This window comes from Eschrichtius robustus, chromosome 9, assembly GCF_028021215.1.
Source record: "Eschrichtius robustus isolate mEscRob2 chromosome 9, mEscRob2.pri, whole genome shotgun sequence".
In the NCBI taxonomy this organism is placed as follows: Eukaryota; Metazoa; Chordata; class Mammalia; order Artiodactyla; family Eschrichtiidae; genus Eschrichtius; species Eschrichtius robustus.
In genome coordinates this window covers 9,498,495-9,515,578 of record NC_090832.1, presented here as the reverse complement: position 1 = coordinate 9,515,578, position 17,084 = coordinate 9,498,495, and the positions used below count along the sequence as shown (strand labels likewise).

At 53.0% G+C, this 17,084-nt stretch overlaps 1 protein-coding gene across 5 annotated transcripts in view; it reads left to right on the top strand.

Annotated features, from left to right (window-relative positions):
• SYNJ2 (synaptojanin 2) overlaps positions 1–17,084 on the top strand; it is a 115,143-nt gene that overhangs the window by 65,219 nt on the left and 32,840 nt on the right. For 3 of the 5 annotated variants that reach the window (XR_011075041.1, XR_011075040.1, XM_068551715.1), the window contains exons 7-17: positions 370–466; positions 2,945–3,117; positions 4,507–4,588; positions 5,325–5,474; positions 5,556–5,721; positions 8,191–8,385; positions 9,701–9,782; positions 10,437–10,577; positions 12,177–12,369; positions 14,255–14,413; positions 16,142–16,298. Coding sequence is in view for 3 of the 5 variants with exons in the window: in XM_068551715.1 (XP_068407816.1) it covers positions 370–466; positions 2,945–3,117; positions 4,507–4,588; positions 5,325–5,474; positions 5,556–5,721; positions 8,191–8,385; positions 9,701–9,782; positions 10,437–10,577; positions 12,177–12,369; positions 14,255–14,413; positions 16,142–16,298 (1,595 nt within the window). In the remaining 2 variants the exon portion in view is untranslated. The remainder of the gene's footprint in view (positions 1–369; positions 467–2,944; positions 3,118–4,506; positions 4,589–5,324; positions 5,475–5,555; positions 5,722–8,190; positions 8,386–9,700; positions 9,783–10,436; positions 10,578–12,176; positions 12,370–14,254; positions 14,414–16,141; positions 16,299–17,084) is intronic. The other 2 variants (XM_068551718.1, XM_068551717.1) reach the window with 2 other exon arrangements.

Sequence of the window (17,084 nt, the reverse complement as noted above, 5' to 3'; positions counted from 1 at the left end):
TGAAATGCAGCACTTAGATGAAAAAATTGGGCCCTGAGGTTGATGCCTCCCCTCCTACCAGTTTTTCTAGTTCTGAGAAGGTACCAAGTGAAGTGGAACTTCAAAGATAGGCACGTCACATTTATAAGGCTCTGTTAATGAAAGGCCAGATTAGCTGTTCTGGATTTAATGGAGGACTTTATAGAAAGTCCAGCATATCCTCCACCCGATGCCACGTGTGTGTAGAAGTCTGATGTGCTGTGTACTCTTGGCCTTTCGTACGGGACAGCTCGTCCAGGACCTCCAGTGCCTGGCAGGTCCCCTCGAGGGCGGGGCCGTCAGTGTGTGTCGCGGGGACATGGCATCACGCGCGGCCCTGCTCTGTTGCAGGCACATGGTGCTTCTCAAGGAGCAGTATGGGAAGCAAGTGGTCGTGAACCTGCTGGGGAGCAGAGGCGGAGAGGAGGTGCTCAACAGAGCCTTCAAGGTAACTGGCTTCCCCGCCTGGGGGGGCAGGGAATGAGGGAGCCGAGGGGCCCCTGCTCAGGGCGGGCTTCCGTGGGGACTGGGGGACAACAGCCCTGCTTTCCCCATGTTGGGGGAGACTTTTTCTATCAGAGCTTCAGCATTAGGTGATTTGGGCTACTGACAAATGAAGTTTAATTTTTGTAAAGCAATGGTTGGGAGAATTTGCTCAAAATGCAAACAAAGCATCTCCCATCTCCAGCTGCATTTCCTCCACTGCTCCCCACTGGGGCATCGACCACCTGGGATGGCCAGGCCTTTCCCTGGCTCTCTTGGACGGGCACACACATGCATGAACGCACACATGCATGCACTTGCACACATATGTTTGGGCTTCACCCCGTGCATCCCTGACCTGCTCAGGGAGCCGGAGTTCCCTCTTCCCTTGTTGGTCTGGCCCAGCTGCTGGCCAGCACCTTCTGGCACGTTCACACAGACACCCGCAGGGCACTTGTGCCTAAGTGGCTCTTCAGAGCCCCTGCTCGGTTTAAAGCAAGCAACCCTAGATAATTTCCTCCTGTGAACTTGGAGCCTTCAAGTCATCCATCCTTGTCTGGGCTGCCCCTGAAAGCGGCTTCCTGTGTCCAGCTTTCTGTGGGCTCCCCGTGGCTTCCGGCACACGTTCAAGGGAGATGCATGGAGAAACCCTGGGCGGGGAGGGAGCAGTGAGCAAAAGACTCCACCCACCTCGCCTGCATCTCTCCGTTTGCAGTGCTCCCACGTGTATCCGGTCTACTGTAGACCAAGCTGCAGAATGAGCTGTGGGCTGTGGGCCTCCACAGTCCTTTCCCAGCAGCCCATGTTCCCTGCTGAATGGGAAAAAAAACCCCTGTGGTTGTTCAGAGCTCAAGGAAGCCCCTTATGGAGAGAGTTTGAAGTCACACCTCACTTCTCGGGAAGAGTGTTCCCTGTGGTCCTGGCCCCTGGCCAGTAGAAGCTGAACCCAGCTGGGTGCTCATTTCCCTCTGTTTAGGAAAGCCATGTGCTTGGAGCTGAGACTTTCTGGTGGCCAGTTTCACTTGGCCAGACCTGCTTTTCCTGTTTGGTTTGTTGCTATTGGCAACAAGCTCCAGAAGTATCTCCACTGCCACCCATCTTGGCAGCCATGTTGGCAGCTTATTTTAAGGAAGAAGAAGGGGAAAAAAAACCCCTCGAGAATCTTTCCCCTTTATGCCTTGATTTTGGGGAGAAGGTGTCCTCAGCACACCCCCATCAGCTGGTGGGCCCCTGCGCAGGAAAGGCAGGAGATGACTGTAGGCCTCTGGCCCAGTAGGGGAAACCAGACTCCTGGGCAGGTAGGAGGTAAGAGGTGGACCTTACCTGGAGAGACCTGGGTCATGGTCCCAGCTCGGGTATCACATGGAAGGAGCTCCCTCAGCCTGTCAGCTCTGCCACGCTGAGGTCCACGCACAGGCAGCCGGCCTGTGACCCGTGGTTATCAGGCCACAGGGGACAAGGCACTTGCTCCAGATCATGAAGCCACCAAGTGTGAGTGCTTCAGCTTGGCCGACTACTTCCCAACAAGACCTTCTTGATGACGGCAGCTGCGCGTTGGTTTGCATTCTAGCGCAGGAGGGACGGGCACTCAGAGTCCTCGGGACCAGATGGCCCGAAGCCCTTCTAGTACTTCAGAGTCACTAGACTCTGGCTGGACAAATGCTGGACAAGTCTGACCTGAAGCCACACAGGAGGGTGTGGTTGGCGGTCCGAGGCTGGGTGCCCTGGGAAGGCAGTGGTTCATCCTTTGCCCCGGGGCTGCCTGGTGAGAGGCTGAGGCTCCTTGTGTGGAAGGCAGACCTCTGCCAGGGCACCACGCCTGCCCGGCACCCACTGGCCGTGCTTCCTCAGGTCTGGCTCCGCCTTCAGTCCAGCTCACATGCTGGACCCGGGCCCGAGTGGGCCCTGAGCCCCTGTCTCCCCCACCCTGGAGTTTCACTGGGCTGCACCTCCCCTCACTGGGAGGCCTGGAGGACTTGCCGAGGGACTTGGCCGCTTCTGAGCACACCCTCCCGGAGTCTTGGCTTGTCAGGATGGGACTGGTTACCAGGGCAACAGGAGCTGGATTATGAGCTCCGCAGCCTGCTGCGCTGCCCTGTACCTGGTGCGCCTATGGCACTCGGGTGCCTGCAGAACAGAGCGGTCCTTCCCCGTGGGCATCCTCCAGAGAGCCCTCTGGGAGGTGATGTTGGTGCAGGGCCCTGGGCTGCCCCGGGGAGCCACACCCATTCTGGCTGTCTTTTGTCCAAGGTGGACCTTCTGCAGGCAAGATGCTCTTTGTGGTTTTGTCCCCAGGGTCTTTGTTCTGTGCTGCCCTTGCCGGGTCGGGGCTGGTAAACCACCGGGTCCACCGTAAGCCTTCACGCTAAGCCCTGCACCGTGTCGAGTGACGCGGTTGGCCGCTCAGATGCCCTGCCACCCTCTCCCTTCCTTCCCCTTTCAGAAGCTGCTCTGGGCTTCTTGCCACGCCGGCGACACGCCTATGATCAACTTTGACTTCCATCAGTTTGCCAAAGGCGGGAAGCTAGAGAAATTGGAGAACCTGCTGAGGCCACAGTTGAAGCTGCACTGGGACGACTTTGATGTGTTCGCCAGGGGCGAGAATGTAAGTCCACGGTGAGTCTCGCCTGCGTCTTGTCCTCCCGCCGGGTGAGCTGCCGAGTGGCAGGGGCTCTCCCGGGAGCGTGCCCTCCCTTGCTGCTCCTACGCTTGCAGTTTCTGGGGCCGCAGCCTCGGTGATATCGGGCACCTTGGGTTCTGGCCTTCTCCTTTCCCTTCCCACAATCAGAGATGCTTGTGAATTTTGTGAGCAGTTGATAAATCATGGTTTTCTGGCAAAATGTACTGATGGCGGGGACCGGGTTAAACGGTGGAGCCATGGTGACCATCTAACTTATCATCCGAACTGTGATGAAAATTAGAAAGAGTGAAGGGGGGCAGCTGGCATAAACCTGATTGCCTAAGGGAACTGGGATGCAGATTCCCTGCTCAGAGTGGAGGAGAAGGAAGTCCGGTTTCCGCAGATCAGTACAGTTGATGCTGATTATTCACAGATTCCATATTTGCAGATTTGCCCACTTGCTAAAGCTTATTTGTGACCCCAAAATCAAACTCTTGGAGCATTCACGGTCATTCACCAGACCTGCTCAGAGCAGTGAGAAACTTGCCGTGCGTGTTCCCGGCTGAGGTGGGGCCAGGCCCTGCTCGGCCTGCTTGTTTCAACTCACCCTGCAAACACGTGTTCCCATGCCATCTGCTTGGCGCCACGGTTTCACTTTTTTGTGCATCTTGTCGGAGATTTCACTGTTTAAAATGCCCCCCAGGTGTGGTGCTAAGTGCTGTGCAGGGTCCTAAGCCCAAGAAGGGTGTGACGTGCCTCACGGAGAGAGTACGTGTGTTCGAGAAGTTTCGTTCAGGCACGAGTCACAGCGCTGATGGCCAAGACTTCATTGTGGATGAATCAACAGTATATGTTAAATTAGGTGTCTTTAAACAGAGACACACATAAAACAAGGTTATATATTGATTAGTGGATGGAAATACGCGAGCAGAGGCTCACGGGAACATAGCCCCCCCAGGAGCAGTGACTCAGCGTTTGCTGCTTTGCTAACAAGGTCATTCGCCAACAGTTCACGCAACTTTCTAGAACGTAACTATGGTGATAACGAGATTTGACTGTATTTATAACAGCCCTGGTGTGCAGGCGCTCTGGGCTTGGCCACCACTCCAGCAGTGCTGGGACCCACCGCGCCGTGTACCGTTGCGGAGGCCCCGCTGGGGTTTCCGTGGGAAAGACAAACAGCTTAGGATCCACCGGGCTGAGTAACTCTGGTGGCTTTGGGCTGCCCGGGTGGGCTCTAGTTGGCAGGCGGCCTACCAGGGAGGAGGTGGGGGGTTCTTTCTCGGGACGAGGTTCCTTGGGGGCCTGCACTCAGATGGGCCATTGTGCCACGGCCAGTGCTCCTTCCAGCAGAACTTGTAACTTGTGTGTGTTGTTTCCCGAAGTTTTCAGAAAGGCACTTTGCGGATGAACTGTCTCGACTGCCTGGACCGAACCAACACGGTGCAGAGCTTCATTGCCCTCGAGGTCTGTCTCTCGGGCCATCTGTGTCCTGTCCTGTGCCTTCAGGGGGACGGGCGGGGCTCAGCACCCTTGTCGGCAGGATGAGGGAGGCCTCGCTGGGCTGACGTTCCCACTGTGGGGAGGGCATCTAGAGATGTGTCCGGCGTCTAGAGAGAGGTCTCCCTGGGTAGCTGGCTTGCCGATACCGTGATGTGCCTTTGGCCTATCGCAGGCACGCTTTCACATGCTCTTTGGAATGCACCCCAGACATGGTGGCCCAAAGGTGCTACCATGGCCCAAAGGAGAAACGGCAGCCGTGGGTAGTGATTATTGTGAATGCTCCCCTAGAGGAAGGGGGGGTGAGACCGCCTGAGATGAGGCTGGGTTTGAAGCCTGGGAGGGCATTTGAAGCCTGTGGTCTGCTGCCTGGGTGGCCTCTCCTGGCTCACCGCTGGGAGGAGGAGTGGGGTCCGCGCTGCCTGGCGCTGCCTGCCGTCCATCCCTTGCTGTCCTGTTTGCGGGTAGTATTGGTGGGGGAGGGTGTCAGAGGAGGGCTGGGTGAAGTGTAGATAAAGTCGGGTGAGCTGTAGAAGCCCCGTTCTCTGCTGCGAGGGTGCCTTGTCCTCTGGGGGGCACAGAGTCACCCACAGCGATCCTCTGAGGAGGAACTCACGGGGATGGCGCCTGGTGGTGTCCCCTGGGCGTCTGGGGGGCAGCTTCCGGGTGAGAAGTTGGTGACCGCTGTCCCCTCCTCTCCCAGGTCCTCCACCTGCAGCTTGAGAGCCTAGGGCTGAATTCAAAGCCCATTGCCGACCGATTCGTGGAGTCCTTCAAAGCCATGTGGTCTCTGAACGGGCACAGCCTGAGCAAGATGTTCACGGGCAGCCGGGCCCTGGAAGGGAAGGCCAAGGTAGGGGCAGGCCACGGGGGGCGGGGGGCGGGTGGTGCCTGTACAGGCCCCTCTCACGGCCTGTCGTCCGGCCCGTGGCAGGTGGGGAAGCTGAAGGACGGGGCCCGGTCTGTGTCTCGCACAATCCAGTCCAACTTCTTCGACGGGGTGAAGCAGGAGGCCATCAAGCTGCTGCTGGTCGGGGACGTCTACGCTGAAGAGTCTGCGGACAAAGGAAGGATGCTGCTGGACAACCAGGCCCTGCTGGGTGAGGGGCTCCCGCTCCGCCTGGGGAGGCGTCCGGCTGCCCTGCCATCCAGAGGGCGGTGGTTGGGGGGTGCCAGCCTTCCCACCCCTCACGTCATCCCAGATGGTGGGTGGCAGGCGCCCCCCTGAGCTGCGGGGCAGCGGGAGGGAGCTGCTGTGCTCAGATCTGATCCTTGACTGTTCTCACAGTGTCCATGTCTTTGAATGTTAACCCCTCCAGGAATCTTTCTCAGCTTGAAAGCATTCTTGGTCCCATTGCCAACTCTCATTTGTGGGGAGTCTTCCATGGGGGTGGCCTCCTGTTTCTATTACGGCCCCAGCGTGATCAGTCGCATGGTCTGACCAGCTGATCTAAGCAGCTTGCCGCTGTGTTTCGTATTTTAGGAGATGCTCAGCCGGGTGCAGCCGCACGAGGAGGCAGAGGAGAGGCTCAGGAAAAAACAGTTAATGCACTCACAGGTCCTAGAAATGCCACTCGGGACCACATGGAGAATGCCAGGGTGGTCAGGAGGCAGAAGGGCACTTAGGCCACAGCCTTTATTGGGGTTTCCATAGGGAAGGCTGGGCAAGGTGTAGGACTGGCTAGTTTGAGTAACCGTGGGGGCTTTGGGCTAAGGATGGGCTCTAGTTGGATGGGACCTGGTCCTAGGATGATTAAGGCAGAGGAACATCACCTCCGGGGTGTGCCGGCCAGAAGGAGGAGGTACGGCTCTGGGTGGCTTGTGTGCGTGTAACAGGCTCTGGCTGAGTCTGAGAGTTGGCTTAGCCCCGGGAGGGGCAGTCTCTCCCCAGCCAGAAGGTCAGACACCACAATATACAGAAGATAAAAATGTGTCCACAATACCAGCTGTCACTGTGGTTCCCGGTGCTTTCTGGACTCACGTGAGAGCTCACTCTTCTACTTTCTTAATTTGCACCATTTCCAAACCGAGAGGCGGGGAGAAGTGGAGAGGGGTTCACAGGGGTCAGAGTTAATGTCTTTGAGTGTTAACTCATCCAGGAATCTTTCTCAGCTTGAAAGGGTTCTTGTTCCCATTGCCAGGTATCATTTGTGGGGGAGTCTTCCATGAGGGTGGCCTCCTGTTTCTATTCCGGCCCCAGGACCCTGTAGAAATCTCCCAGGGATGAGGACACCTTCCACTCCTCAGGGGCAAGACTGTCATGGTTCCCTCAATAGCTAGAGGTTTCTTTTTTTCTTTTTTCTAGAGTTGAGATATATTTGATATATAGCATTACATTAGTTTCAGGTATACAACATAATGATTCGATATTTGTATATGTTTCAAAATCATTACCACAGTAACTCTAGTTAATATCATCACCACACATAGTTACAATTTTTTCTTTTGTGATGAGAACTTTTAAGAACTACTCTCTTAGCACCTTTCAAATATACAACACAGTATTGTTAACTGTAGTCACCACGCTGTACATTATATTCCCAGGACTTACTTAACAGGAAGTTTCTGCCTTTTGACCACCTTCACCCACCTCGCCACACCCACACCCCAACCTCTGACAACTGTTCTCTGTATCTGTGAGTTCATTGTGTGTGTGTGTGTGTGTGTGTGTGTGTGTGTGTGTGTGTAAGATTCCACATATAAGTGAGCTAGAGGTTTGTTTGGGAAAATTTTAGTGGCATCTTATCCCGTAGAGCCTGTAAACATTATAGGGCTCATGGAAAAGAAGGGGAGACCCAGTGTTTTTCCTTATAAAAATGTATAACTCTTGGTTTAGAAATTTTTGGTGTTTTTGAAAAATTAGTTTGCCCATGCTTAAAATGACTTCATACCCCTTTTCTACTTTTTTTTCTTCCATCATTGGGGGAACTCCTATTTGGCTTCTGGTATCCAAGGTGACATTTGTGTCAACCCTGGAAACAAGGCCAGCTCAATAAATGTGGAAAGAAGCTCTGAGTAGTACAGTGAGTCTTATTTCATAGCAAAGTAAATGTGATAGATATTTGGGCTAAGTCCCTAGTTTAAAAAATGGACTGTATTTTGGCTATCTAGAGGAGGGACTTGGCTCAGAGTAATGATTTTTTAAAGGCTTAAGTCTGAGGTAAAACAAACAAAACATTTCAGGCATACGGATTGGAAGGTGGAAAATGCAAAGATGGGTGTCAGACCCTTAAAGTTCCGTGTGTATATATTTAATATGGAAAGTTGCAGTGTCCCCTTGGTTAAATTCCCACGAGATCGTGGAGTGACCGCCGAGGATGAGAGTCCCTGTGATCTGATGTCACAGCCTCTGTGGCTCTGTTGGGGGAAGGGTGTGGAGGGGACGTTATGGCAGAAGTGCCATAGGAAAGCGTTTGTGGGTGGTTTTTAGCCTCTTAGCACCTTTATAAGGAGCATCCCTTGGTCCGTATAGATGGGATCGTGCATCCCCCTCTGACAGAGAGCCTGGCCATGTTTCTGGGGGGGTGCGTGGGGATTGGGGTGCAAACATGCCCTTTCTGTGCCCCCAGCAGTGACTCCCAGGATCCTGCGAGCCATGTCGGAGCGCCAGGCGGAGTTCACGAATTTCAAGCCGGTGCGCGTCGCCGTGGGCACCTGGAATGTGAATGGCGGGAAGCAGTTCAGGAGCAACCTGCTGGGCACCGCTGAGCTGGCTGGCTGGCTACTGGATGCGCCCGTGTTTTCCGGAGTCTCTGGATCCCAGGGTGAGCGTGGCCGGGACAGGGCGGCAGGTGCAGACCCCCGGCCGCCGTCTCACCTCGTCCGCAGGTGGACTTGGGAAGTTGGGTATTTGGCCTTCTTGCCCCTTGGAATGTTTAGAAAGCTCTGTGGAAAGTTAGACCACAGACACGGTTGGTTTTGTTTTTTTTTTTTTTTTTTGGCCACGGCTTGCGGGATCTTAGTTCCCTGACTAGGGATCGAACCCAGGCCCTCGGCAGCGAAAGTGTGGAGTCCTAACCACTGGACTGCCAGGGAATTAATTCCCTGTGTACCTTTTAAGAATAAAACAATTCCAAGGTTGACACCTCACCTTTTGTCTTATATCGTGCAAGGTAATATTTAATGGCCTCAGAACTCATGATTCGAACATGTACTTTTTCTCCAGTCAGCGTTTGTGTAGGGGTTTTGCTTTTTCCCGCTCACTTGGATTCTGGAAAGACTCGTGGTGGTCGGGTTCCCTGCCTGTTGATGTGCGGTGGAGGGCGGGGTCAGCTCTGCTTACGTACCTTGATCGACAGCTGTCTGGGACGGTGCCCAGAGCCCCGTCCCCGCTCTCTGTGCGCTGTCTGCATGTGGCAGGGGGTTGGGGGCAGGGTAGCTCGAGTACCTTGTTCGGAGTCGCTGGGATGCCTCAGGCAGCTGAGTGTCAGGACACATCTGGAGGCAGGCAGCAGGTGGCTGCAGGGCTCTATTAACCTAAGATTCCCTGTTAAAGGGGACAAAGAGAGAACCGATGAGCAGCACTTCTGCTCGCCGTGCTTCCTGTAAACCAGGCATTTCTGGGGCAGAGTTCATCAGAGCGGGTCCCAAGCAGGGCTGGATGTCCCCTTCTCTGACCATCAGGACAACAGTGCCCTGGGACAGGACCACAGTCAGACATGATCCCGGCAAGGCTGGCCCAGCGCTGTGAAAAGTACTGAGGGACACAAAACAAGTATGAGCCAGTGCTGCCCCCTGGCAACTTAGGGTCTGGATGGGGCGGTGGGTCGGCTGCGTGTGGAAGTTATCGGTCCAGGCAGTCTACATGTGTTCTCCGATTTACGCTTTACGACCACCCTGCGAGGTGGCCGCTACCGTCCCTTTTGCAGAGCAAGCAGCAGAGTTTGGAGAGGTTAGTGACGCGCCCAGGATGTAGCCAGGGAAAAGCCGTGGGCACAGTGGGAGCTGGAGGGAGGTCGGCGCGTGGAGCTCACCACGTGGTCTGGAGGCGTCACCCAGGCCGTGGGACGGCCGGCCCACGAGTCGGCCAGCACAGGCCTCCGTGGGTCTGACTTCCTTCGTCTCCTGCTTGTTCTGCAGATGACAGCAGCCCAGCTGACATATTTGCCGTGGGGTTTGAAGAGATGGTGGAACTGAGCGCAGGGAATATCGTCAACGCCAGGTAGGCGGCCAGGCGTGGTGGGGTGGGATCCTGAGCCGGGAGCCTCTGCGCTTCTGACTGCTCCCGCCTCGTCCTCACAGACATACGCCTCTCCCTTCCTCTCTCTTTGCTGATTAAGGAAATAGAAGGAAGGGGGGGGGGGTTAGGCTCTGTACTAACACGTGGCTGCCTCGGCCACGTGTCCAGTGATTCACTGCGAGCTGGCATGTGTGAGCCCCGAGGGCATGGGCCGGGCTGGGCGGGGGCTGACTCACGTTTCCTGTGTGCTGTGCGAGTGTAAGAAAGAAACCAGTACAAAGGAAAGAAAACCACTGGATTAACACTTGGTGTGAGGTCAGCTGGACTCTTTCTTTCCTAGTCCATTTCAAGGCACTTTCTGAACAAATAATAAAACCTGGTTCTATATAGGTCTTATGAGCAAGGCCCTGTGCTGGGGTTCAGGTGGCAGGGGTTGGGTGGGGCACATGTTTGATGTGTACAACACAATCAGAAATATGCGGATAGCCCATTGCAGGGATTAAGGCTCACATGGCACTAATGCAGGAGCGCGCAGGCAGCATGACGTCAATAAAGAACCAACTAAGGGCTAGAGGAGTTTATAGGTGGGAGAGCCTGCTTCCAGCTCACGCTAAACAACATCATTCTTTTCTCCAGTACCACCAACAGGAAGATGTGGGGTGAGCAGCTTCAGAAAGCCATCTCACGCTCTCATAGGTATATTCTCTTGACTTCGGCACAGCTGGTGGGCGTCTGTCTTTATATCTTTGTACGTCCGTACCACGTCCCCTTCATCAGGTAAGAACATTTCGCTTACGAACATCTGGGGGAACACGGGATTGTTTGATTCTGACTTCCTTCCCCCCACCCCCTTCCTGCCACAGGAATCAGGACCTGCCATTATTTTAGATAAATGTAACAAAACCCCCAAGGAAAAACCAAGCTGAATAGAATATTGTCTAGCATTTAAAAAGCCACAGTGGGAACCTTCTAGCTCAGGAAGCTGGACCCTTTTTAGAAAGAGTGTTTCGTGATCCTCGTCACCCGGGCTCAGTTTTGCACAAGGAAAGGGATTCCTTGCTGAAATGTTAGACAGGAAACCTCTGACCAAGAGCTGGGTGACTCATCAGGAAATGCCAATTCTTTTGTCTCTTTTTAAAAGAATTCTAAGTAAGATGCGTGGGCAGAAAGCCTCTACCACTGTCACCCCGTTATTGGGTCTCCAAAGTGACAGCTTCGTGAATGTCAGAAAGGGAAAAAGCTTAGGAAAAGCGTGTCTTTTAGGAAAGCCCGTGCGTGTCTGTGTGTGTGTGTGTGTGCATGTGTGCGTGCGTGGGGGTTTTAAGGTTTGGGAGGAGCACCCCTTTCCCCTCAACTGTCTCATAGCCTCACATTACTCCCTGGTCTCATTCATGTTGTTGGAACGTCCTCTGGTCTTTCTCTTTGCCGATACCAGACAAAGAGATACTTGGAGAGCAAGACTGTGCTCTGTGCTCATAATCCTCTTCTATGACCTCTGGGAACTGTTAAAGTCTGTGTCCCCCAGTTGTTTGCTGTGACAGTCTGGCAGTGTCCACAGTGAGTGGGTAGAAGTCAGTTACGGTCAGAGTAAAGGTGAGGTTAGGGTAGAGGTCAGAGATAGAACGTGAGGAAGGGAGTGATGCCGAGGGGCTCCGGATTTCCCAGGTGCCAACTAAGGTCCCACCACCTGTGTGTCCCTTTAGCCTCAAGCTCGCACACTGTTGGCAGGTTATCCCTGTACCTTGTCCGTTGGGTGACAGTCCCAGGGAGCAGGCGGAGGCTTCGGCCCCTGGTCCTGTGGACCTACGCACTCACCTGTGTGCATTGTGAGTTGGCATTTTAATGCCAGGCGTCTGCTTGGAAACCACCCGCCCAGCCCAGCATAGATAACTGGATGGTTCCTGTTTTTTAAAATGTGTTGATTACCTGATGGCATGCCCTGTACTTTGCAGAGGAGCCGGGTGGGATGGGGGCGGGGGCGGGGGCGGGGAAGTCCATGCTGCTTCTGCCGCAGCAGGGAGACCGGACGCGGAGGGCCGGGGTGGAGGGGATTCAGCTCCGCGGTGCTCTGTGGGGTGCTTACGTGAGCACCTCGGAGCTGGGGCCGTGGAGAGGATGTTCCAGCCCTCCCACAGGGCGGCTGCCCACGATGAGAGGAGGGTCAGGAGCGATGCGGAGCTGATGGCAGTCCCGCTGTCCCTGTGCGGCCTGGCCGCTGAAGAAGGGGTGGACCGGCCTCTGAGCTGAGGCTTTTGAGGGTCTCAGATCCGCGAGCCTCGCGCCGCCGCCCGGATCTTCTCTGTAGCAAAGCTGCTCGTGCTTTTCCTTCGGAGCCCCTGAGAGGCCCCCCCCCCGCGTGTGCATTCTCTGTTCCAGGGACGTGGCGATTGACACGGTGAAGACGGGCATGGGGGGAAAGGCGGGGAACAAGGGCGCCGTGGCCATCCGCTTCCGGTTCCACAGCAGCAGCTTCTGCTTCGTGTGCAGCCACCTGACGGCCGGGCAGTCCCAGGTGAAGGAGAGGAACGAGGACTACAGGGAGATCACCCAGAGGCTGAGCTTCCCGACGGTGAGCAGCATGGCAGAGGCGTGTGAGGCCCCCCTGCTCGGGTCAGCCCCACGCACGGTTTTCTGAGCTGCTAATAATACGGGCAGGCGGTGGCGATACTAGGAGGGTCCCTGTTCCTGGGGGCTCAGCACTGGCGGCGGGGATATGACCAGGGGTGCTGCAGTAGCGGTGAGCAGGGAGTCCGGCCCAGGAGTGTTCTGCCTCCTGTATCTCTGTGCGTTTCCTGAATGTCCTGATGTGCCCTGCGTTTTCTTATTCTAATTCAACTGTATGGAATGGGGAAAGAAAACCAGTGCGTCCATGCTTTGTCCAGGTTGGTGAAGAACATTTGAACCCAACCAGTATAAGACTTGGTTTTCTTGAGACTCACACATACATTCTGTTGTGGCTCAGAAGAGAAAACACGTTTTTGAAACCAGTGAATTCTTGGCTCAGGAGCTCTGGATCCTGGTACGGTCTCGTGGTTGCCAGTACCATGCGTCATGCCGCCCTCTAGTGGTGGTCCAGAGGTTTTCATTCTGAAGCCGGGGGATCTTTTCAAATTCAGATTTGAATGTTTTCCTTTCTGTGCAAAGATGATGGTCCCGCACACCTTCAGCCTGGTGCAGACACCTATTTCCCAGCAGTGAGGGTAGACTTTAGCCGTTCCTGCCACACATTCTGCCCATGCCTGAGACAAGGTTGGGCTGGGTCACGGAGCTCTTCCAGTGTCTATGTAGTTAAAAAAAAGAAAAGTCCAACCCTTCTCACTTAAAAAGTGCTATTTCAAAGCAGCAAACATGGGACACATTTAAAATAATTAAAGGGTTTATACTATAGCTTTTTTCAACAGAAATATTGACGGTACCTGTAAGTTAATACTCTGTACCTGTTCAGTAGAGTAGCCACTAGCCACAAGTAGCTATTTAAATGTAAAGTAAATAAAATTAAATAAAACTAAAAATCCCTCGGTCACACTGGCCACATTTCAAGTGTTCGATGGCTACACGTGGCTGGTGGCTCCTGTTTTGGACCACACGGGTAGAGAACATTTCCATCGCTACGGAGTGTTCTATTAGGCAGTGCAGCTCTGCACATTTATTTTATTTGGCTGTGATAATTTCAGTCTTTTGTATAGCAGGAACAGATTTTGGAGCTTGGCAGATCTGAGTTCACGTCTTGTCTTTATCATGTACTAGCGGTGTAACCTTCAGCAAAGTTTTTGAACTTTTTTTTTTTTAATCTATAAGAGAGCCATTAGTGTGTGCTTCACAGGGCTGCTGGGAGGACAGTGTGCCCCAGAACAGAGCCCAGCATTGTAGACAGCTGATACCGTGCTGCTATTGTTGTTGTGATTCCTGGGGAAGGGAGGGGAAGATGCCACAGCTCTCCAGGGCTGCCTGGGGCAAGATGGGGGAGGGGGGAGAGAGAGAGCTGGAGGATCACAGGATGAAAGTGTATGAAATCCACCAGGTTTTACGAAGTTGCGTGTCCTGAGCATTAATACTTATTTTCTTAAACCTCATTCTCCTAATGCTGAATGTTTGGGCAATTCTTCTTAGGATACAGACGTAACAAAGCAGGGGTACATCCTGATGGTGGAGATCCGCTCGGCAGAGTAAATACCAATATCGGTAGTCATGCTCTCTCTGTTAGAGTTGGAGCTTTCTCCAAACCACTCGAAAACACTATTTAAAATTTAAAAATTAAGCCACGTGAAAGTCCCTCAATAGGTTTATGGGATTAGTGAAAAATGAGATGCTCTAGCAGACTTTTCTTCTTAAGTAACATTTTAAGAAAAACACATCTGCTTATCATCTGTACAGTGAGTTTATTTTTCTCCCTTCTCCCACCTTCCTTGCAGTGGGCCGAATCATCTTTTTTTTTTTTTTTTTTTATGACTTAGGGAAGAAACATTTTTTCTCACGATTATGTGTTTTGGTGCGGCGATTTCAACTACCGCATTGATCTCACTTACGAAGAAGTCTTCTATTTTGTGAAACGCCAAGACTGGAAGAAGCTCCTGGAATTTGATCAGCTACAGCTACAGAAATCAAGTGGAAAAGTAAGTTGTGCTTTTAAAATAGTTTTTAACACCTGCTCCAACATGGAATAGCTTCTGCTAAATGTACACGCTAGCGTTCGCGAATTAAGCTTCATGCGTGAATTTAACTGATTCTGATAATGGTAAAAAAAAGGCGTCTGGCGTAAGAAGTTAGAGAAACGTGAGCGTCCATGCACACTCACGTCCTGTTCCTCCTTTCGTGGCCACGGTCAGGGTCTGTGTCTTCTCATGGCCAGAGGGGCCATTGCTCTATGAAAGGACACTGGACACACGTCAGCCACCGCAGGAGCTCAGGGCGACAGGAGCCTCTCTGCCCACGCTCTGTGGTTGGAGGGGGGTCAGCTGTCCCTTCCTGCTTCGCACAAGCTGAGCCCTGGTCCAGCTGTGCTCAGTTTGAGTCCAAGCTGCTTCAGACAGCCGCATGTCAGCATCTGAGCACGTGGCCGGTGAGGCTGGTGGGTGTGATGTACGCAGTCCACGTGCCCTGTACTCAGGGTGACGCTCGCAGGGACGGCTGTGTGTCAGGTACGCTAAACCAGCAAGTGACACGCTAGATTCTGCTCAAAACATTTTATTGTGGTGGTATCTCTGTTTCTTGTTAGTGAACATACTAACAAATAAATTAATTAAATACACTAACAAGATCTAATACACTTTACATGCCAATTTGTACACATAATCCTCAAGACCATTCTACAGATTAGGTATCACACCCATTTTATAGATAAGAAGACTGAGGCCAAGGTCAAACAACGTGTCCGAGGTCACACAGTCAGTAAACAGAGGCATGACAGAGCCCAAGACTGTCACGCTTCCAGTGAGACTTCCCCTCCCTGACCTGGTGTGGTCTTTTAGTGCCTCCTTAGGCCATGATGTAATAGGGAAGATTCAACTATAGAATCTGTCCTCAGTTCTTCAGGGTCACACTGGCTGGCCTCCACATGACTCAAAACTTCTCTTCTCTTCCACGTGAAACTGTTTGTTGTTTTGGTGCCTGTTTGCTTCCTAGCAGGACAGGCTGAGGGGAGGGAGGCGCAGCTAAATTCCATTTACCTGGTGAAAATGCAGCGGGTTAGATGGTGCAGGCAGGGAGGTTAAGGCTCCTCCTGCAGCGAGATCTGGATGCTCCTCGAGGTTTTCTGTCGTCCCCCCTCAGTGACATGGGTCGCTGGGGGTGGCCAGAGGGCAGAGTAGCCACACCACTCCTTCCTGCAAAGGGTCGGTCTTCCTTCCTCCTGCCAGTATTCTCCACACCCTTCCCCTCGGGCGCTGAGTGAATGTCTGTTCCCGGGTCTTCCCGCAGCATCAGGGCTGGACCAGGGCTAAGTGAAGACGGAGGAGAGCCGGACTTCAGCTCTGGGCTGCTTTTTACCCAATTGGTTTTGTTAACAAATATGGATCAAGGCCTTGCCGGGGCTGGGTCAGGCGTTCCCCTCGGCCTGTGCCTGTCAGTGTCACCCGGGCGCTGACAAGCAGGCGTGTGACAGATCGGGTGCTGAGGTTGGTTGGAGACCCAATGGTGTGTAAGTCAGCAGAACAAAGTGATAATCATCATTTTTTTGGCCAATTAAAAGGCACACATATGTCCAGTTTTTGACATATTTGCAAATATGATATAGCTTCTGTTACTTTAGGAATAAAAAACACTCTGGAACGTGCCTTCTATTGGCATGTAACGTACATGCTCTAGGAGAACTAAGATGGTCCTGTGACTTCTTCTCCCAACAGATTTTTAAAGACTTTCACGAAGGCACCATTGACTTTGGACCCACCTACAAGTATGACGTTGGCTCTGCTGCCTACGACACAAGTGACAAATGCCGCACCCCGGCCTGGACGGACAGGGTCCTGTGGTGGAGGAAGAGGCATCCTTTTGACAGAACAGGTGCCTGAGATGTGTGCGCTTTCAGAGCTGGAAGGGGGCAAGTGATCAGTGCCATAGAAGGAAGATCACTTTCCTTTAGTCCAGCGCTCTTTGTTATAAATAACAATTCTCTTGATAACCCAGAACTACACAAAAGTCATCCCAGATGTTAGCCCTAAGCTTCGGGAGTTGTATTTTGGGGGAGCTCCCCTCTGGCTTCTTTCTAGAGACTCTGCTCCTGGCTCCCACAATCCCTGCCTCATGGCTGTCCCCCTACACCACCCTGCCACCTTTTGTTCCCGGCGGGGATGAGGAGAGAGGCTACAGCTCTTCCTCTCTGGCACTTTTGCCTCTCACACTCATGCCTTTTTTCCAGCCCATTTTGTTCAGCTGAACTCTTATCTGCTTAAAGCCCCAATTCCAAATCAAATATGAGCAAGACACAGGAAAGATGAGAGTTGGTTTTTTGTTTTTTTTTTATCAATTAGTGGTCTATCATGTTTTGAACAATTATTGATACCCAGCTAGGAAGTGCAGTTTGTTTAAAATTTGAATGCCTATAAACTAATACATAAACAGCTAAGCTTTTCTGGTGAGACGGATGCTGAGATTTCAAAGCCCAGAAATCTCACCTGCAGATTGAGAAGATGCATTTTTGTTCAGATCACTTTTGTGGACATCTATGCAGGAGGCTGGATGCCTTCAGGTTCTTTGTCTCTGCATCTCCTGCTGTACAAAGAGCTGCAGATCTCCTGTTTCCCGTGGGCCTGAGGCAAAATCCCCGAAGCAGCGATTTCTGTGTTCTCA